Source organism: Gigantopelta aegis, chromosome 3, assembly GCF_016097555.1.
Source record: "Gigantopelta aegis isolate Gae_Host chromosome 3, Gae_host_genome, whole genome shotgun sequence".
NCBI lineage: Eukaryota > Metazoa > Mollusca > Gastropoda > Neomphalida > Peltospiridae > Gigantopelta > Gigantopelta aegis.
In genome coordinates this window covers 10,243,514-10,266,424 of record NC_054701.1, presented here as the reverse complement: position 1 = coordinate 10,266,424, position 22,911 = coordinate 10,243,514, and the positions used below count along the sequence as shown (strand labels likewise).

The window sequence follows — 22,911 nt, the reverse complement described above, 5'->3', positions numbered from 1 at the left end:
GGGGTGTCGTTAAACATTCATTCATTCATTCATTCATTCATTCATCTGCAAAGAAGCATTTTTATAAACCTGTAATATTGTAGATGTTTGTTTAAAAGAGCTGCAGATGAAGATAAAATTTGCTCTCCACCTATGGTGTGTTAAGTTCTTACATTGATTGCATATTGCTGTGGGGATTGAAAGAAAAAGCATGCTACTCAATGCAACAGATGGTACGCTTGGGAATTAAAATTGGGAATTCAATTGTATAGTATGGAAAGTTAGAGACAAACAAGAAGTAATTTGAAGACTATTAATTTTCATTTATTATATCTAGTACATGTTACGTTCACAGTTTTTGAAATACCTTTGCCAGATTGGGTTGTTAAATATATATAATAAATTCCCTTTTGTTTCTGAATGCCGTGCTGCTGCCACTTGTAAACTGTTCTAACTCGATGGTAAGACCTGGTACAGTGCATGTAAACCTGTAGTAAACCGTTACTCTGCTTCGCATCATAGATCACTGTAGAGGGCAACGTCTGGGTTTATAGGCCTTGGAGAACTAAGACACAATTTCTCATTTACGGGTTAAATGTGGTTTGAGAGAGAACCAACCAAATTTCACAATTCATGTTATTAATTCAGTTTTGATCTCTAATCCAAAGTCTTTTGAAGCAAAATTGTTTTTGACATGATTGACAGTTCAGTGTAAATCAAATTTATTTGAGCATGGTTTTAGCATTTCTTATTTAAATCACCAATGAGAAATCGGGCCTTAATGTTGTCACAGACACTGAGATAAATTTAAGGTGTGCTTTGACACTGTTTACACACAAATCTGCTTATGGTACAGCTGTTGCCTCTACAATACATTTGTCTTACCAAAGAGGTTATTTCTAATTTCAGGAATGTTTTTAAATTGAATAATAAATAATATTACAAATCTTCTATCGAGCAGTGAAATGTTGACTACCACCATGATGTTGTCACTGCATATTTAGAATACTATCTTAGCTTTTTGAAATCCAACGTAGCTTTAAAGTAAGTTGTCCCATTTTAAAACCCTTTACTGGGATCATTAGTAATTTTTTTTTTATAAGCCTAAGTCTTTATCTTAGCCTTTTTCTTACCCTGACCCTCCTTAATTGTTATGGTTTATTTTGTAACTGACCGAATTGACAAAACGACACCTAACACCAAAAGAGAAGTAAAAATTACAAGCAGCTTTGAGATCACTGTATACATACACTCGCCGAAGTGAGTTTTAATGAAATGTTTTGCAAAACAATTTACACACATTAATATTCTGATGATAGATAGATGAACACAGATTTATGAGAACTGTGTTATGAACTGAATAATTGTCCTTGCTCTCACTTGGAATGCATGACACTTCTCCAGCGTGTCTCAAATGTTGTAGCACACGCATGGTCGTGTAACAACCTCAGTATTTCCTGAGATAAGATACTGCAGCTTGTAGCATGGATTATAAAGCAGGCTTAAAACAAAAATCTAGATCTGTCTGAGACAGAACTCTCTGCTTGTTTTCTTCAAATATATTTGACTGGCTTGCTTGAACAGTTTTCTCAGGGAAGCACACGAAAAATATATTAGTATTTTTTTACAAAATAAATAAATAAAATCCCATAGTCATAGCCATACCCAGAACTCTACAATACCTGATACAGCTTTGTGGTCGGACAGTCTAGCATTTTCTGCATATCTCTTTATATTACTGCTTAAGTGTTGCTGTTTCATCCCGGTAGAAACCTCTTCTAAGTAGAGATACAAATGTATGATTTTAATTGTTATCTGACAAGTAAATGATTATTTGGTGTTAATGTCAAATTTGCCATGCTAAATACTTTTCTTTTTCTATTTGTAGTTTGTCATGTAGTTTGTTTTACTGTGCATGATGCTTTGATTATTTCAAAATCTGATGGGTTTTGTGAATATTATTACAGTATATTATTACAGTATACAAATCTTAAGTTGTCGAAGGACGGCCTATATTTTCATTGTCATCTGTTTACATGTTATGGCCCATTCTATTTGACTTAATATTGTTATGTTAACTATCCAGTCTCCATTTCAACACGCATTCATCGACCAATTTGCTCATCTGCGTCTTTTTAGTGTATCACCATTCTGTTTCTTGTTTCTGAACCACCACACATCATTTCTGAAATCTTAAACACAAAATCTTTTTAAAATTCAGTTATGTATGCATGTGTTGTAGTTTTGAGAGATCGAAGGAGAGTAAGAGAGAGAGTGTGAGTGAAATTAAGCATTTACTGTAAACATATATATATGTATCTACCTCCAACTGTCCAACTGTCTTTATTTACTTAAGTGATGGTTTACTAAAATGTTATTACGTAGAGCTGATTTTTATAGGAAGATATTTTGATTTGAGTATTTATGTGTTTTTAGTCACAGTAATGAAGTGAAGTCGTTAGAAGGTGACAAGAAATCTATGCAGATGTCGCTGGACAATTTCCAACATGAGCTCAATCAACAGCTGCAGCAGTTAACCGAATACAAACATAAGGTATAGATAGTAGTATAAAAAATATCAGTTGCCAAAACATATATATATCTCAAACTAGCCCGAGTTCTCTTCTGTTCAATAGCTAGACGGACATTTGGACAGTTATGATGACTTTCTCAGCCAGAGATATCGCTATAGCGAAAACATGTCTAGCTCTCGAACAGCAGAGTACTCTGGCTAATCTCAGACCCACTCCAGAAAAAAAAGAAAAACAAAATAAGATACAACTATTTTTCAAACCCACCCCTAAAACAAACAGTATTTAAAAAAACATTTTGTTTATTGTTCAAAATCATTCCAAAGTACATATTTTTTATATTTGTAATGAGCGTTTCTTTTTCAGTATATTTTCTTTTATATTTCTGTTACACAGACCATGAGGCTAATCCATTGAATAGAGTAGTTTATTACCTATATGGTTAAAAATATCTTGGTACATATCAAAGTGATACGTCCCACTAGAACACCAAGTGGGACATAACACTTCGTGACGTCATTGATTGGTGCACTACAACTGTACAGGAACATGAACCAAACAAGCTAAAGCTCATGACAACTGAAAAGTATTTCACTCGGGACATAAACATGATATTTTGTGAAACATTAGCCTGTATATAATATTATATTTTATTTATTTAGGAAACCCATTTCTCACATTTGTCTTTTGACAAAAAGAAATCGTATGTCTAAAGACTGTTCCAGAACTGAACACATGCGGGTGGGTGGGAAAGAGTTGTACTGTTACAGCAGTTATTATTATTTTCATACATTATCTTGACCTCTGACCTTTTTCTCCTTTTACATAGACTGGTCCGAACACACCAACAACCAGTGAAATGGCTAAAATATTCCAATTTTCTTCAAATATATGTCTGTCACACTTTTTCCCCTTTATACATACATGTACCGGTACTTGGTTTAATAAAAAATTTATTTTATGAGTGTTCATATATATATTAAACATTTCTGCCGCCCCACCATGTTATCAGTTAACTGTTTTGTTGCAGGTCAATGATCTAGAGAATGAAAACGTATCTCTGTCAGGATGTAAACTGTCTCTTGCCGAGCTGGAGAAAGCAAAGGAACGTCAGAAGAACGAATTAACGGACAGAATTCACAAGCTGGAGTCCGAGGCACTTGAAATAAGAAATAATGCCAATAACATAGATACATCAGGTATGTTGTTATACATATACAACAAGCCTCATCCCAGGTCAAAATTTCCACCACTTCGGCTGTACTTTTTCAATCCCACATGACTGCATGATGGAGTCTTATATTCTTACACCCCAGTTGGTGAGAACATCATTTGTTGTGATAATACACAACAATAACACAGGTGATGACCTGGTCACCACAGCCATACCATCTAATTAAGTAGACACAAGTGAAATTGAGTTGCGAGTGTGAATAATTTTTACATGCTCATATACCACTTGAGTTTGAAGCATGTCTGTCCCGGGGCCTGTCTCTGGATAGCCAGTGACTTGCTCCGGGACAGAAAAAATTAAGGGGACAATTTTGAAATTTACATCCAAAAATTAAATAGTGGGCCTTTAAAATTTTGATGCACATCTCTAATTAATATAATTAATTAAAAACAAATCTACTCATTAAATTTGGTCGCTAGATTAGATTGGGCAGTCAAAAAGAAATTTGATAGATAGATAACTAGTTTAACGAGGGGGGGGGGGGTAAATGGACAGAATTTACAAAATATCAATTAGTAAAAGAACTTAGTAGGATTAAAATAATTTAGAAAAAAAAATTAGAAAAAAATAATTTACAAGCAAAAAATAAAATGAATTGACTGCTCGGCCGAATATTTATATAATTTGGAGCATTTTTGAAGGACAGTCCAAAAATAAATAAGAGAAAGAAGAGAGGATCGGACTACTTAATATATTAAAAGAAGGTAATTTTGACATAAAATTTTGAACGAAGGTCTAAAAGTTTAAAGTTCGATCTATATGTCCACACGAGTGGCTTCGTTAGGGCCGTTAGAGGAGAGGCTGGCCACTACGGCGAGCCGATGTCCGGAGTTGCAGTCAGTGATGGGATGAGTTGCTTCTTAGAGAGCAGATCTCTGATGACCACGGTGTAACTGGCGCTGCAGATCGTCTTGATGTTCCTGTGGATTGTTGAACTGTCCATCTCGTAGAGGAGGATCGCTTGTCGGTTGGTCTGCTGGCTCCGGTGCGTCACGATGAGTCCCGTCGCTGAGCTCTGGAGCCGAAGGTTGTGGAGCTCGAAGTGGCTCCCGTCTGGCAGCGGTCTCCAGTGCTGGTTGCAAAACCGGCCTCTCAGCTTCGCCGTATCAGTCGTGTCGCCCTGGACGTAGTCCTGGTACTGAACCGTAAGTTTCCCCAAGGCTAGTTGCCAGGTATCTACGTCTTCCTCAGGGGGTGTCGTCTGTCGGACAGGCTGGCTTGCAGGAGATGTTGCTTTCCTCTTGACGGCTGCCATCGCCTCAACAACAACAGCAGGGCACTTCTCAACAGGAGTGGTCTGTATAGTCGACCGCTTCACCGGAGGCGCTGGAGTGGAAGTGTATCTAGGCGGCGACTGGGCCATGGCAGTGTCCAACATTCCAAAGCTTGCCATAAGTCCTGAGGACACATCAACACGTCTAGCTTCATAGCTGTCTCTCAGTAGAATGAGTGAAATTGATAGCTCTTTGATGTACCAGTCTGAAACTGATTACTCTGTGGTACGTAAGTGTAAGTGCTGTAAATAAGTGTTAGCTGGAAAAGACATTTAAATTTGTTTTAAATCTGGCTGTTGAAGATTTGTAAAAAATAGAATACTGCACTCGCTTTTGCTTTTATCTTACAAGGACCACTCATGTAGTATTCTCTATATAATGTTTACACATCAAGACATGTGTATTTTGTAACTGTCTTTTTTCTAAAACTAATTTTGAATTACAGTTTTGGTAAAGTTTGTGTCACTTCATTTTCCATGTCACTTTATTTTCCATGTATTTCTTCCAAAAGACGTGTAATTTCATAATTCGTACACTTTCAGGTGATTCGGACCTATCTAAGTCATTGTCAGAAAAGGAACAGCAGGTGAGTTACTGTTGCTTCTTAGAATTTTTGAGAATTTTATCCTTTTACTAAAGGTAGAAAGCATTATTACCCATATGGTTAAAAATATCTTGGTACATATCAAAGTGATACGTCCCACTAGAATGCAATGTGGGACGTCCCACTTTTGACGTCACACGTTGACGTCATCAATTGGTGCACTACAACCTTACACTAAGTTACAGGAATGTCTTTCAAACGAGTTCAGTGATATAAATTAAGATCGATTATGGGTGATAAATAGGATATTAAACTTGCTACAATTTCGAATCATGTTTATGTCCCTTGTGAAATAATTTTCATTGTCACTCGCTAATGCTTGTGACAATTGAAAATTAATTCACTCTGGGCATAAACTTGATACGAAATAGAAGCTCATTTAATATCATATAATTATCATATACCTGGTTATGGAAACTAATTCTGGTACAAGAAGTGAAAGTTTGGTGTTTTTAGCTTTTAAAACATGAAGTAAAGAGTGAAATTGTTAGTCAGATGTCAAGGGAAATAACTGCTTTTAATAGTGGCAAGTAATAAACAAAGTTAAAATAACATATCAACATTTTACAGTCTTTTGTTGTACATATATGTTCTCCCTTGTTGACTTATTTTGGCATTTAGACATACATGTAGATACACCACGTGAGGTTCTAGTTCTGTTATAGTCATAAATGTCTGCTTTCTCCTTTCTGTCTTAAAGAAATAAATCTTTAAAATATTTATATGTTATAATATGTGATATAATATAACATGTCACGACATGTGATATAATATCTAATATAGTCAATATGGTTTGTTTGCCCCAGATTGCCTTCCTCAACTCGGTGATAGGAGACATGCAGAGAAAGCACGAAGAGATGAAGATTCGTCTTGAAGCCATGGAAACGGGTGTGGTCAACGGTGGCGGTGATGTCATGATGGACACATCGTAAGACTCAGTATTTCTTCTGTAACATCTTGAAATAATTTATAACAATTTGATTTAGACTCGAACAGTCTTTCTTACTACATTATCTTGAAATAATTTATAACAATTTAATTAAGACTGTTTCTTACTATATTAACATCAGATATTTTACACAATTTGATTAAGACTGTTTCTTACTATATTACCATCAGATATTTTACACAATTTAATTAAGACTGTTTCTTACTATATTACCATCAGATATTTTACACAATTTGATTAAGACTGTTTCTTACTATATTACCATCAGATATTTTACACAATTTAATTAAGACTGTTTCTTACTACATTACCTTCAAATAAGTTACCACAATTTGGTCAAAATATTGCAAATTATAAATAGCTTTTCACTTGTTCATCCTAGTCTCATAACAAATTTACTTTCATACTGAGAACGTAATTTTGATTGAGGCTATGGATAAGGTAGTTTTACATAAATATTATATATTTAATACCTGACCAGGGTTCAAGCTAGAAGACACTTTAGGGAGAAGTGAGGAACTTTAGGGAGAAGTGAAGTTTTGGTGAAGGAGAAATGAGACAAAAAGCCAAATGTGTTGAAAATGCCAAATATCATTTACCATGTCCATGTCAATTAATTTAATTTGTGTACAAGTTTACAAGAACTGTTTATTCTCATTCTCTTATCACAACAGTAAAACAAGTCTTTTTTGCAGCTATTCATAGTGGGTCACATAATCTCCTTTCACGTGACCAGCTAGTGATAGGCAGCCATCTCTGTAGTACTCTGTCATAGGCACAAAGTCTGTATCATTAACTGAATGACGTAAGGAGATTTGTCTTTATTGTCATTAAAAAATTCAAATGAGGCTTGTAGAGAAACAAAGAAGGCCTATTAATGATCTTTACACTGGTTCCTTTGCGTTTGAAAGCGACGAATCTTGAAAAATTGGTAACATTATTTTTAACAAGTTATTTTTGTTTGCGATTTATTTATTCAGTCCCTTGTGTTTATAAAACTGTACGTAACAAATGAAGAATAGCAATAAAATATTTTGTTATTCCTCAATGTATTATTAATAAATATAATTTGATAGAAATCCACTGGCCGATCTTAAAATGTGGTCACATGATCTTTGGACAAAATGGAGGCAAAATGTACCAATATTTCAAAGGGAAAAAAGCCCCCAAAACCATTGTGATAATTATTTTTTGAAAAAGAAGGTGACTTAGAACTTTGCCATGGATTAAAAGTAAGGCGAAGTTTAGTACAAATGGGCAATTATTTCGCCCACGTCGTCCCCTTGCGTGAACCCTGCCTGACATAATTAGTTTTCTGCACATTTTAATTTGGAATATATTTTGTTTATCAACTCATTTGTTATAATAAATATGAAACTTTTTAATAATTATCTAATTATGCAAACTTGTTATTAAAAGTATTAGAATACATAAAATGTTTTAATCCTGTTATCAGAACTCTTGAAGTAGGGGAGAATGTGAAAGTGGTGGTGGTGGATGTTTCATATGTTAGTATACAGTAAATAATTAGAGAGACGCATGTTACTGGTTTAATTGTTATTTTAGACCGGTGAGACAGAGAGCAGCACCAAGGTTGTTCTGTGATATCTGTGACGTGTTTGATCTTCATGACACAGATGACTGTCCCAAACAGGCCATGTCGGACGATGTGCCACCGACCCAGTACCACGGCGACAAGAACCAGATCAGACCCTACTGTGATACCTGTGAAAGTAAGTCGCTCTACTCTGTAAACACTGTCACACTGATGAGACCCTACTGTGATATCTGTGAAAGTAAGTCGCTCTACTCTGTAAACACTGTCACACTGATGAGACTCTACTGTGATATCTGTGAAAGTAAGTCGCTGTACTCGGTAAACACTGTCACATTCATCAGACCCTACTGTGATATCTGTGAAAGTAAGTCGCTGTACTCTGTAAACACCGTCACATTCATCAGACCCTACTGTGATATCTGTGAAAGTAAGTCGCTCTACTCTGTAAACACTGTCACACTGATCAGACCCTACTGTGATATCTGTGAAAGTAAGTCGCTCTACTCTGTAAACACTGTCACACTGATCAGACCCTACTGTGATATCTGTGAAAGTAAGTCGCTGTACTCGGTAAACACTGTCACATTCATCAGACCCTACTGTGATATCTGTGAAAGTAAGTCGCTCTACTCTGTAAACACTGTCACACTGATGAGACTCTACTGTGATATCTGTGAAGTAAGTCGCTGTACTCGGTAAACACTGTCACATTCATCAGACCCTACTGTGATATCTGTGAAAGTAAGTCGCTCTACTCTGTAAACACTGTCACACTGATCAGACCCTACTGTGATATCTGTGAAAGTAAGTCGCTCTACTCTGTAAACACTGTCACACTGATCAGACCCTACTGTGATATCTGTGAAAGTAAGTCGCTCTACTCGGTAAACACTGTCACGCTGATCAGACCCTACTGTGATATCTGTGAAAGTAAGTCGCTGTACTCGGTAAACACTGTCACATTCATCAGACCCTACTGTGATATCTGTGAAAGTAAGTCGCTGTACTCGGTAAACACCGTCACATTCATCAGACCCTACTGTGATATCTGTGAAAGTAAGTCGCTGTACTCGGTAAACACCGTCACATTCATCAGACCCTACTGTGATATCTGTGAAAGTAAGTCGCTCTACTCTGTAAACACTGTCACACTGATGAGACTCTACTGTGATATCTGTGAAAGTAAGTCGCTGTACTCGGTAAACACTGTCACATTCATCAGACCCTACTGTGATATCTGTGAAAGTAAGTCACTGTACTCTGTAAACACCGTCACATTCATCAGACCCTACTGTGATATCTGTGAAAGTAAGTCGCTCTACTCTGTAAACACTGTCACACTGATCAGACCCTACTGTGATATCTGTGAAAGTAAGTCGCTCTACTCTGTAAACACTGTCACACTGATCAGACCCTACTGTGATATCTGTGAAAGTAAGTCGCTGTACTCGGTAAACACTGTCACATTCATCAGACCCTACTGTGATATCTGTGAAAGTAAGTCGCTCTACTCTGTAAACACTGTCACACTGATGAGACTCTACTGTGATATCTGTGAAAGTAAGTCGCTGTACTCGGTAAACACTGTCACATTCATCAGACCCTACTGTGATATCTGTGAAAGTAAGTCACTGTACTCTGTAAACACCGTCACATTCATCAGACCCTACTGTGATATCTGTGAAAGTAAGTCGCTCTACTCTGTAAACACTGTCACACTGATCAGACCCTACTGTGATATCTGTGAAAGTAAGTCGCTCTACTCTGTAAACACTGTCACACTGATCAGACCCTACTGTGATATCTGTGAAAGTAAGTCGCTGTACTCGGTAAACACTGTCACATTCATCAGACCCTACTGTGATATCTGTGAAAGTAAGTCGCTCTACTCTGTAAACACTGTCACACTGATGAGACTCTACTGTGATATCTGTGAAAGTAAGTCGCTGTACTCGGTAAACACTGTCACATTCATCAGACCCTACTGTGATATCTGTGAAAGTAAGTCGCTCTACTCTGTAAACACTGTCACACTGATCAGACCCTACTGTGATATCTGTGAAAGTAAGTCGCTCTACTCTGTAAACACTGTCACACTGATCAGACCCTACTGTGATATCTGTGAAAGTAAGTCGCTCTACTCGGTAAACACCGTCACATTCATCAGACCCTACTGTGATATCTGTGAAAGTAAGTCGCTGTACTCGGTAAACACTGTCACGCTGATCAGACCCTACTGTGATATCTGTGAAAGTAAGTCGCTCTACTCGGTAAACACTGTCATGCTGATCAGACCCTACTGTGATATCTGTGAAAGTAAGTCGCTCTACTCGGTAAACACCGTCACGCTGATCAGACCCTACTGTGATATCTGTGAAAGTAAGTCGCTGTACTCGGTAAACACCGTCACATTCATCAGACCCTACTGTGATATCTGTGAAAGTAAGTCGCTGTACTCGGTAAACACCGTCACATTCATCAGACCCTACTGTGATATCTGTGAAAGTAAGTCGCTGTACTCGGTAAACACCGTCACATTCATCAGACCCTACTGTGATATCTGTGAAAGTAAGTCGCTCTACTCGGTAAACACCGTCACATTCATCAGACCCTACTGTGATATCTGTGAAAGTAAGTCGCTCTACTCGGTAAACACCGTCACATTCATCAGACCCTACTGTGATATCTGTGAAAGTAAGTCGCTGTACTCGGTAAACACCGTCACATTCATCAGACCCTACTGTGATATCTGTGAAAGTAAGTCGCTCTACTCGGTAAACACTGTCACACTGATCAGACCCTACTGTGATATCTGTGAAAGTAAGTTGCTGTACTCGGTAAACACTCACATTCATCAGACCCTACTGTGATATCTGTGAAAGTAAGTCGCTCTACTCGGTAAACACTCACATTCATCAGACCCTACTGTGATATCTGTGAAAGTAAGTCGCTGTACTCGGTAAACACTCACATTCATCAGACCCTACTGTGATATCTGTGAAAGTAAGTCGCTGTACTCGGTAAACACTGTCACACTGATCAGACCCTACTGTGATATCTGTGAAAGTAAGTCGCTGTACTCAGTAAACACTGTCACATTCATCAGATCCTACTGTGATATCTGTGAAAGTAAGTCGCTCTACTCTGTAAACACTGTCACACTGATCAGACCCTACTGTGATATCTGTGAAAGTAAGTCGCTCTACTCTGTAAACACTGTCACACTGATCAGACCCTACTGTGATATCTGTGAAAATAAGTCGCTCTACTCGGTAAACACCGTCACATTCATCAGACCCTACTGTGATATCTGTGAAAGTAAGTCGCTGTACTCGGTAAACACCGTCACATTCATCAGACCCTACTGTGATATCTGTGAAAGTAAGTCGCTCTACTCTGTAAACACCGTCACACTGATCAGACCCTACTGTGATATCTGTGAAAGTAAGTCGCTCTACTCGGTAAACACTGTCACGCTGATCAGACCCTACTGTGATATCTGTGAAAGTAAGTCGCTGTACTCGGTAAACACCGTCACATTCATCAGACCCTACTGTGATATCTGTGAAAGTAAGTCGCTGTACTCGGTAAACACTCACATTCATCAGACCCTACTGTGATATCTGTGAAAGTAAGTCGCTCTACTCGGTAAACACTGTCACACTGATCAGACCCTACTGTGATATCTGTGAAAGTAAGTCGCTGTACTCGGTAAACACTCACATTCATCAGACCCTACTGTGATATCTGTGAAAGTAAGTCGCTGTACTCGGTAAACACTGTCACATTCATCAGACCCTACTGTGATATCTGTGAAAGTAAGTCGCTGTACTCGGTAAACACTCACATTCATCAGACCCTACTGTGATATCTGTGAAAGTAAGTCGCTGTACTCGGTAAACACTGTCACACTGATCAGACCCTACTGTGATATCTGTGAAAGTAAGTCGCTGTACTCTGTAAACACTGTCACACTGATCAGACCCTACTGTGATATCTGTGAAAGTAAGTCGCTGTACTCGGTAAACACTCACATTCATCAGACCCTACTGTGATATCTGTGAAAGTAAGTCGCTCTACTCGGTAAACACTCACATTCATCAGACCCTACTGTGATATCTGTGAAAGTAAGTCGCTGTACTCGGTAAACACCGTCACATTCATCAGACCCTACTGTGATATCTGTGAAAGTAAGTCGCTGTACTCGGTAAACACTGTCACATTCATCAGACCCTACTGTGATATCTGTGAAAGTAAGTCGCTGTACTCGGTAAACACCGTCACATTCATCAGACCCTACTGTGATATCTGTGAAAGTAAGTCGCTCTACTCGGTAAACACTGTCACGCTGATCAGACCCTACTGTGATATCTGTGAAAGTAAGTCGCTGTACTCGGTAAACACTGTCACATTCATCAGACCCTACTGTGATATCTGTGAAAGTAAGTCGCTCTACTCTGTAAACACTGTCACACTGATCAGACCCTACTGTGATATCTGTGAAAGTAAGTCGCTCTACTCGGTAAACACTGTCACGCTGATCAGACCCTACTGTGATATCTGTGAAAGTAAGTCGCTGTACTCGGTAAACACCGTCACATTCATCAGACCCTACTGTGATATCTGTGAAAGTAAGTCGCTCTACTCTGTAAACACTGTCACACTGATCAGACCCTACTGTGATATCTGTGAAAGTAAGTCGCTCTACTCTGTAAACACTGTCACACTGATCAGACCCTACTGTGATATCTGTGAAAATAAGTCGCTCTACTCGGTAAACACCGTCACATTCATCAGACCCTACTGTGATATCTGTGAAAGTAAGTCGCTGTACTCAGTAAACACCGTCACATTCATCAGACCCTACTGTGATATCTGTGAAAGTAAGTCGCTCTACTCTGTAAACACTGTCACACTGATCAGACCCTACTGTGATATCTGTGAAAGTAAGTCGCTGTACTCGGTAAACACCGTCACATTCATCAGACCCTACTGTGATATCTGTGAAAGTAAGTCGCTGTACTCGGTAAACACCGTCACATTCATCAGACTCTACTGTGATATCTGTGAAAGTAAGTCGCTCTACTCGGTAAACACCGTCACATTCATCAGACCCTACTGTGATATCTGTGAAAGTAAGTCGCTGTACTCGGTAAACACTCACATTCATCAGACCCTACTGTGATATCTGTGAAAGTAAGTCGCTCTACTCGGTAAACACTGTCACACTGATCAGACCCTACTGTGATATCTGTGAAAGTAAGTCACTGTACTCGGTAAACACTCACATTCATCAGACCCTACTGTGATATCTGTGAAAGTAAGTCGCTCTACTCGGTAAACACTCACATTCATCAGACCCTACTGTGATATCTGTGAAAGTAAGTCACTGTACTCGGTAAACACCGTCACATTCATCAGACCCTACTGTGATATCTGTGAAAGTAAGTCGCTGTACTCGGTAAACACTGTCACATTCATCAGACCCTACTGTGATATCTGTGAAAGTAAGTCGCTGTACTCGGTAAACACCGTCACATTCATCAGACCCTACTGTGATATCTGTGAAAGTAAGTCGCTCTACTCGGTAAACACTGTCACGCTGATCAGACCCTACTGTGATATCTGTGAAAGTAAGTCGCTGTACTCGGTAAACACTGTCACATTCATCAGACCCTACTGTGATATCTGTGAAAGTAAGTCGCTCTACTCTGTAAACACTGTCACACTGATCAGACCCTACTGTGATATCTGTGAAAGTAAGTCGCTCTACTCGGTAAACACTGTCACGCTGATCAGACCCTACTGTGATATCTGTGAAAGTAAGTCGCTGTACTCGGTAAACACCGTCACATTCATCAGACCCTACTGTGATATCTGTGAAAGTAAGTCGCTGTACTCGGTAAACACCGTCACATTCATCAGACCCTACTGTGATATCTGTGAAAGTAAGTCGCTGTACTCGGTAAACACCGTCACATTCATCAGACCCTACTGTGATATCTGTGAAAGTAAGTCACTCTACTTGGTAAACACTGTCACGCTGATCAGACCCTACTGTGATATCTGTGAAAGTAAGTCGCTCTACTCGGTAAACACCGTCACATTCATCAGACCCTACTGTGATATCTGTGAAAGTAAGTCGCTCTACTCGGTAAACACCGTCACATTCATCAGACCCTACTGTGATATCTGTGAAAGTAAGTCGCTGTACTCAGTAAACACCGTCACATTCATCAGACCCTACTGTGATATCTGTGAAAGTAAGTCGCTCTACTCGGTAAACACTGTCACACTGATCAGACCCTACTGTGATATCTGTGAAAGTAAGTCGCTCTACTCGGTAAACACCGTCACATTCATCAGACCCTACTGTGATATCTGTGAAAGTAAGTCGCTGTACTCGGTAAACACTCACATTCATCAGACCCTACTGTGATATCTGTGAAAGTAAGTCGCTCTACTCGGTAAACACTGTCACACTGATCAGACCCTACTGTGATATCTGTGAAAGTAAGTCGCTGTACTCGGTAAACACTCACATTCATCAGACCCTACTGTGATATCTGTGAAAGTAAGTCGCTCTACTCGGTAAACACTGTCACATTCATCAGACCCTACTGTGATATCTGTGAAAGTAAGTCGCTCTACTCGGTAAACACTGTCACATTCATCAGACCCTACTGTGATATCTGTGAAAGTAAGTCGCTGTACTCGGTAAACACTGTCACATTCATCAGACCCTACTGTGATATCTGTGAAAGTAAGTCGCTCTACTCGGTAAACACTGTCACATTCATCAGACCCTACTGTGATATCTGTGAAAGTAAGTCGCTGTACTCGGTAAACACTGTCACATTCATCAGACCCTACTGTGATATCTGTGAAAGTAAGTCGCTGTACTCAGTAAACACTGTCACACTGATCAGACCCTACTGTGATATCTGTGAAAGTAAGTCGCTGTACTCGGTAAACACTGTCACACTGATCAGACCCTACTGTGATATCTGTGAAAGTAAGTCGCTCTACTCGGTAAACACCGTCACATTCATCAGACCCTACTGTGATATCTGTGAAAGTAAGTCGCTCTACTCGGTAAACACTCTTCCATTCATACTGACATAATCATGCAAGGGAAACATAAAGTGACCAGAGGACTCGTACTGTAACCAAGATAATTTAAGTAGATGTTCTAACACAGTCAAAATTAAATAGCAGGTAATATTATTGTAAAACTTCTGCAGTCTCCCCAGTCGGTGAATCAGAGAATGAATGAAGTCTTAGCTAGAATGACAATATCAATGTACGTTGTTGTGTTGGAATGTTAAACATGATAATTAATTTTTCATTCATTCATTTGTTCGTTCTTCATTCATTCATTTATTCATTCCTTCATTCATTTATTCACATAATCATTAATTAATTCATATCCATATACACATGGATGTACGTATACATTTATTTGTTCGTTCATATACTGTTCAGTCTCTAATCCATAAATAATCACGTATTAGTAAGACATGTTTGCTTGCATAGCCAGCATTAAAACTAAATAATCACACACATAAAATGTGCCTGCATAATTAATGTTCATCAGTATTAGAAACTAAATTTCCAGATCACAAAAGTTTAACCAACATTTAATATCTTCAGTGAATTTATTAATGTAGTCATTGTACTTGGAACCCTTGCATTGTTCCTATAATACTTTGTCAGTGGTGCCTGAATTTGTATTACATATATATTTTATATTAATAATTTTTCGTGAATTTAGGCTCAAGTTTTATTTGTATGCAAGGAAATTTCCCAAGTCCTTGTGCATTACAGTGCATGTGGTACACATGTTTCATTTCAGAATGCAGTCATTTTCCTTGCATCGTATGTTTTCATCTTCTGATTATGGCCATTGAACTCTTTGTCTGATAAAACAGATGTTAATCAAACATTTTGGATTGATTTGCTGAAATGATACTATAAAAATTGTTTTAAATAATCATGTAATTAAAACATAGGGCGGAATATACGAAGCCTGTTTTTCTTAAATGCAGGTGTTTAAGCATTGTAAATGTATGTAGTTACACACGTGTAAGACATAAACATGTGTTTAAGCATTGTAAATGTATGTAGTTACGTGTAAGACATAAACATGTGTTTAAGCATTGTAAATGTAGGTATAAGACATAAACAGGCTTTGTAAATTTGGCTCAATATTTTTGGATAACATTCTATCAGACATTTTATTCAACTGCCACCTCATTATTCTGCCATCACAATCATATACAAAAGAAATTAACTTCTCGTGTTGTCGTCAATTCTTATTTATGTTTTTAAAAAAGAAGAAGTGTAAATGAGCTTTTTAGCAGAACAATAATCTAGATGGGTCTGTTGTATTAGTTCTATAGTGTATCCTGCCATCCATAAATCTTGAAAGTAGAGAGGTTGTAATCTTTCTATCATCTTTTTTTAGTAAAAGAATATATGTTGAAGTTAGCACATAATTGAAGTTCATATCGACTTAGTGCAGGTGGCTCAGTGGTTACAGTGTTAACCTTGAGTGCAGTGGGTTGTAGAATGGGGACCCCATTCCATCAATGTTCCACTACTAGTATGTATCAAAGGCTGTCGGTGTGTTGTGTCAGTCATGTAAAAGATCTCTTGCTGCTAATTGCCAGTATTTCTAGTTTGTGCGACAGTGGTGGTTTAGGGTTTTTAAATTTTAATTTCAGCTCTCTTCTCTCCCCCTCCCTCCCCATCTTTTAAAAAAATATTTTTTCAGAAAGTAGATTGGATTTGATCTGAAATGCATCCCTTGCTTGTAATGGAAAAATGTAGCGGATTTCTTTAAGACTGTGTATAAATTACCATGTGTTTTGACATCCAATAACCGATGATTAATAAATCAATGTGCTCTAGTGATATTGTTAAGCAAAAGTAAACTTTAACTTTGATCTGAAATGCTGAAAAATGACTGTTATTTAGATACAGTATAGAGGTTTCAGCTTTTAAAAAATTATTTAAGCTGTTATGTTTAAATGGGTATTACATCCGTGCTTGATACTCAATAGTAAATGATTTAAAAAGGGTGATGAAGTTTCCTTAAAATATTTCAGGAATTTTGTTTTGATTACAATGGCAGAATACTAGATGACATTAACCTACTGTTTCTGTTTGACTTGATGCTAACCTCATTCAACTGACCTGCATCCATGGTTTGCTTTGTTTCTGTCTTGCAGTGTTTGGACACTGGACTGACGAGTGTGACGATGAACAAACGTTCTGAAGCAAGTCCTGCCTCTCTGTGATGTCTCAATCCCGTTCCATCTCGCTGTTCATTCCATGTTTTCATGCACGGCATGTCTTGTTTGACTGGTGATGGTCACTTGATATCATTACGTCATGCTTCGTGGATGTAACCATTTGACTTGCCTCTAAGCATCATTCCAGTTTGTGTAACTCGACTCCTTAAATCTCAGTTAACCCTTTTCAGACTGGCGGAACTGTTGCCTTGAAGCAGTCTGTGTTGGTTTTTTAGGGGTAAAAATGTCATTGCACCCTGGAGAAAGACTGAGCATGAACAGTTCATGGAAAGTTAGCAGTTGGAGGGTTTATCTTGACAATGATATATGGATAGTTACTTTTTTTTTTTTTAAATGTCAGCGACTATCAGTTAAATGGCCACCAATGACTTCGCATTAAGTAGCTGATGATCATCTGATCGGAATATAAATGGTAATAAATACTTGCATACAGTAGTGACAAAAATACAGGTATTTGAAATTTAAAAAATTGGCTTTAATTTGTCGTCTTGAAAATGCCCAGTAGCACATTTATTTTTCATATCCTGTTTTTGCTTAAGGATTATGTTATATTGTAGTCCTTGCATGTGGAAGACATGTTGATCTTTCACATCATGGGTACAAATAGTTGCATAAATTGCCTGCTAAAACAAAACTTGTAAATGCTATAAAAATAAGCATAATGAGAAAAAGAATCATTGTTGATAATTACGATGTTCTTAGTTACGAAGATGTTCCTGGTTAGGATCAAGTGCCAAAGATTGTTGTTTGCTCGTTAGAAGTAGCAGTGGTGGCCATACACATGTCAAACTAAACTGTCCCATGGTTTGCAGTGATAACTGAGTTTTAAAAGCATTTGTCAGCTGTTTGTCTGCCAAATACGGTATGAACATGTCAAGTTGGTGACTGTTGTGTTCAGGAAGAAATTGCTAAATGAACAGATTGCAATGATATGTGTTTTTTTGTCTTGCCTTTATGAAGAAACTAATCAAGATACAGGTATTACGTTTCAGTGGTGCTGTCGGCTACAACATCAAGACTAGTGTTGTGTCTAGCTCCATCTCTCACAAACTAAAAGTTGTAAATCAATGGAACTTGATTTATAGTTGCTCCTATGGATTTTCATTACAATGCATGTAAAAAAATAACTTTATAAATTATTAAATTAAAAGACTATGGATGCATCTGTTGGTGACATTGAATAAGTTTATGGTAGATGAGACATTTAATTCTAATGGGTTTTTGGGTGGGTTTTTTTAACTCCACACTGACTCCAGATGGAAAGTAACTGTGGTCTAGTGGTGATTACTACTGGTCTCCTAAACACGATATCTCAGGGTTACTTCTCATTTTTAGATTGTGTATCCTTTGTAAACCACATGAGAAGCAGTTATGTCAAAACCTGCAAACTATATATTATAAATACCTCTTAATAGGTTTTCTAATTTGTTGGTCCAGATACCTTACAAAATACTAATTAGTTAATTGCAGAATAAAAAGTTTGACTTTGTTTTCATTTCTGTTAGTAAAAGTAATATTAATATGGGCATTAGTAAAATGAGTAAAATCCCTTTGGTGGTATTCAAACTTTCAGCATTAGAGGCCAATTATTATGATTTTTTTTTTTTTTTTTTTATAATTTACATTTAGAAAGTATGTTCTGACAAATAAGATCTAATTGTCTGTATTGTTGTTTACTGCCCTGCTTTGTTGTACACAGATTGTAATGAACATTGTTTGCAAAAGTAGATCTGTCGAGAAGGATTTTAGAAACATTCTGAACTACTGATACACTTGCCAGTCGTTCAGTGTATTCAAGGTGTGCTACAGTTTTGGACAAACACAAATTATACATGTACCCAACACAAATCATTTCTCATTTACATCTTCATCTTTGTGAGCTTTGTGTCTGAAAAGTTAACAACTTAACCAAGTCTTGTTCACTCGACCTCCTTGTGATATGACTTACTGCATTCCCTTGATAAAATACCCTGGCTACAGCAAATTGGTAGGATTGGAATTTAAAACAATTTGTTACAGTCTTGTTTGAGTGACGTTATCATCCCACAGTCAAACATGATCCAACTCTTTTTATATGCTTGTCTTAGTGTCTTGCTCATTTTAAACAGGGTCTTCTTTTAATGAGATTAAATGTGCATATCTTTGATATGTAAGATATGCATGTTCTTTATGAGTACTGTTTGTAGGGAAATAATATGCATTCAATTTTCTCTGTGTTTTTTCTTCCTGGTATCATTTTGAGTTTTTTTAAATGAGAGATTCAACATGTTTTGATCTAACCCACATGTACAATAATAACTAATTTAGTGCTTTCATGCACAACTTGAAAGTAATTTGTCTCTTCTTTTTTTATGAGCAATGAAGAATTTCACTTTCCCCAAATTATTATTGTTATTATTATTATTATTATTCAATATAAACTGCAAGATAACATTAGCTCATTCTGAAATATGGAGACATTAATATTTTAGATAGATAAAACTTCGACAATAGCCAAATGGCATTGGTCATCAAGCTATGATAAGTGGAACTATATAAAAAAAAAGCTTATTCCAATTAAACTGTTCTTATGGGATATGAAAATGAGCACAGATTATAGTCTAAATATGCTGCATCAGTCTTCCAGTAAAATTTTATGAAAAATAAAATGTATGAGATTTTTTACAGAACTTGCACAGGACAAAAACTAGTATGAGTTGTGCAAAGCAGTATGTTATGTATGCTGTGTATCCGTATATTATGTCTGTGTACCCATGAAGTGCATTATTCTCCACAGGTTAATTTATTGGATATAGAGTAGAAAATAAATGGTTTTCTCCTTGTCAAAGAATTCATATGAACTGAATGTACATAATTATATATAAAAATCTGTTTGCATTTATCATCATCATCATTAATTTGAATTTTCCATCACTTCTAGTATTATTAATAACCCATACCTTTTATATATCTATGCATCCATTTATCCCAGTGAAAAATGGTTGAATTTATTGAGAAATTATCGTTAAATTGATATGCATTAGACTTTTAGCAAATGCATTATGCATCTTTTATAATCTGCGAAGAAATGGTGGAAAGTTTTTATGTATGGGTGTCCGCACATGTATTTTAGCTGTAGAAATGTAGTGTTTTTAGCAGGGTCTCTGGAACTGTGACGAGACTGGACTGTGGAGTGTGAGAGATTTTAAACATTGCAGTGTGAAGCACGATTTTACAGTTAATGTGTTGAATATACCACTTACTATCGTAAATTATTATAAACTAATTTGTATAGATATTTCCTTTTCTTGAATTTTTTTTTTTTATATAACATGGAAGATGCAAAACAACAAATGGAGATACCAGTACATAATATAAAATAATTTCAGCCAACTGATTATAATTTGTTACAGTGGTTATCAAGTTTGCTATTTGGTTATTGAGCCTAGTTCTTCATCGTTCCTTCTAACCATTATGAGATTTGAATTGTAAAATTGTGCTCAAATGTCTTGAAATGCATGAGCTCCTCAAACAATCAAACAATTATATTTAAACATGATTTATATGTTTAATAAAGCTTACATACATGTACATCTTTTGGGTCTCTCAAATATTCTAAAAGTATGTTTATTTTTTAAAATTGGTTGGCATGGTTACAAGACATTTTCTGGTAACAATATGGAGAGTAAAACATGGTTTTCTCAACACACATTTAAATGACAAAACTAATCATATTTCAGATTGTATCGCTGTACAAAGCAGTCAAAGAAATGTTTTAACAAATGTGTGATTTAATTTTTTTAATTTTACCTCCACACCCTTTTCCAGTCTCTAAACACATTTCAGTTCTGTAGCCCATTTCAGTAGTGTTAGTTTCCCAACTCATAGTGCCTACAGCCTCTGTCAGTTTGTTAACAAGTGATATAGTTTGACATGCTACCGTTTTGTTTGTGTAAACCCCCCTGTACAAATATAGACCTATATTTATTAATATATTCCTTGTACATTAAACTAACATCCTGCTTTGTTTTACCATTGATTTGTCTATTGTAATGATCAGTACATGATGTTTTATCATGTTGAATACAATATATAACACTTTCATATTTGTTGTTCATGTATCATGTTTCACCACAAGGATGTTTTAATGTGTGGATGTGTGAATGGGATGCATGGATGGATGTATCATGGATGGATGAGTGAATGGTTGTTTGGATGGATTGATAGATGAATAGATGAAGTTTTGCTATGTGTTTGGTTATTAGGACTGCAACAGAGTAGAATAAAGCATTCAAGTTAATCAGAATGGATTAATTATTGTGGTGGTGGTGATTTTAATCCGATAACTTGTTCTGGAAAATGCATTGATGAAGAAACTTAATACATTTATGTTTTAGCAAGTGTAATTACTGCAGTGTATCTGTCTAAATTCAGTGGGCCAACCACCACCTCTAGTATTATGCAAGCATATGTTTGTCTTTGATCTGTGCTTAATCGGTGTTGGTCACCTAATACTGGAGTTATTTGATGAAAACAACATTTAAATAACTCCAGACGATATAGTCCACTTAGCAGTTATAGGTCTACTTGGCTAGTGGTGAATTATAGTTCGACACACATGCCTTAATGTATAAAAGGAATGGAATTTAGCACAGTCTGTATCGTTCTCGTCTGGGGTGCATAAGCGTACGAGACGGGGGCAGGAAGGGGGCAACTGCCCTCCCCCCTAGTGCTGTAGCAAATCCTCAAATTTGTGCAAAAACGAAGGAGATATTCGGGCAAAATGTGCTAACCAGAAGCCTTTTTAACGTGTACTTACATCATTCTACCCGCAAATGAGTTTGCTCTACAAACTTTATAACTTTTTGTATACAAAAATAAAAGTGAACGATTTCAGATAGATGCTTCCACGCTGATCTCTAAGTAATATATCATATGATGTAAGTAATATATTATATGCTCTAAGTAATATATCATATGATCTAAGTAATATATCATATGATCTAAATAATATATCTTATAACGTTTGGCATAGTGCTTCTGTAATCAAAATTGTTGCACATAATTCAAGCTGACGATAGGAACAAAGGATCATTTAAATATGGTAACGCAGTGCTGTATTCTGTTTATTCCCAAACACGCACGCAAACATCTAATAATATATTAAAAAAAATTGAGTTACTGTAGTAAATGCCTTAAGTAGACGTTTTTAATGCATAGTCAGAATTTTATTTTGGGGAGTGGTAGGAGCACCCACACTGTACGAGTCGTGTTACGGGGTAACAGGCGAATAGAAAAGATGGTGGGGAAAAAAAAAAAGGTGTGATGGGAGGAGGAGGGAGGGAATATGGCGCCTACTGGCTATGCAATGTAAGCTGATTCTAAACGGGCCATAACTCGTGTAGGAATGAACACAGCACTATGGTAATATACATTGTTAAATGATTGTATATTAATATGGTCAAATAACAAAATCAATCAGTCCT

General features: G+C 36.9%; 1 protein-coding gene across 9 annotated transcripts in view; it reads left to right on the top strand.

Moving 5' to 3' along the window:
- Window positions 1–22,911, top strand: part of LOC121367500 (CAP-Gly domain-containing linker protein 1-like) — a 106,528-nt gene that overhangs the window by 79,727 nt on the left and 3,890 nt on the right. For 7 of the 9 annotated variants that reach the window (XM_041491718.1, XM_041491715.1, XM_041491716.1 and 4 more), the window contains 5 exons: window positions 2,416–2,533; window positions 3,541–3,709; window positions 5,561–5,604; window positions 6,429–6,550; window positions 8,138–8,304. In XM_041491718.1, coding sequence (XP_041347652.1) covers window positions 2,416–2,533; window positions 3,541–3,709; window positions 5,561–5,604; window positions 6,429–6,550; window positions 8,138–8,304 — 620 coding nt within the window. Of the gene's footprint in view, window positions 1–2,415; window positions 2,534–3,540; window positions 3,710–5,560; window positions 5,605–6,428; window positions 6,551–8,137; window positions 8,305–17,362; window positions 21,528–22,911 lie in introns of those variants that run through there. The other 2 variants (XM_041491719.1, XM_041491712.1) reach the window with 2 other exon arrangements.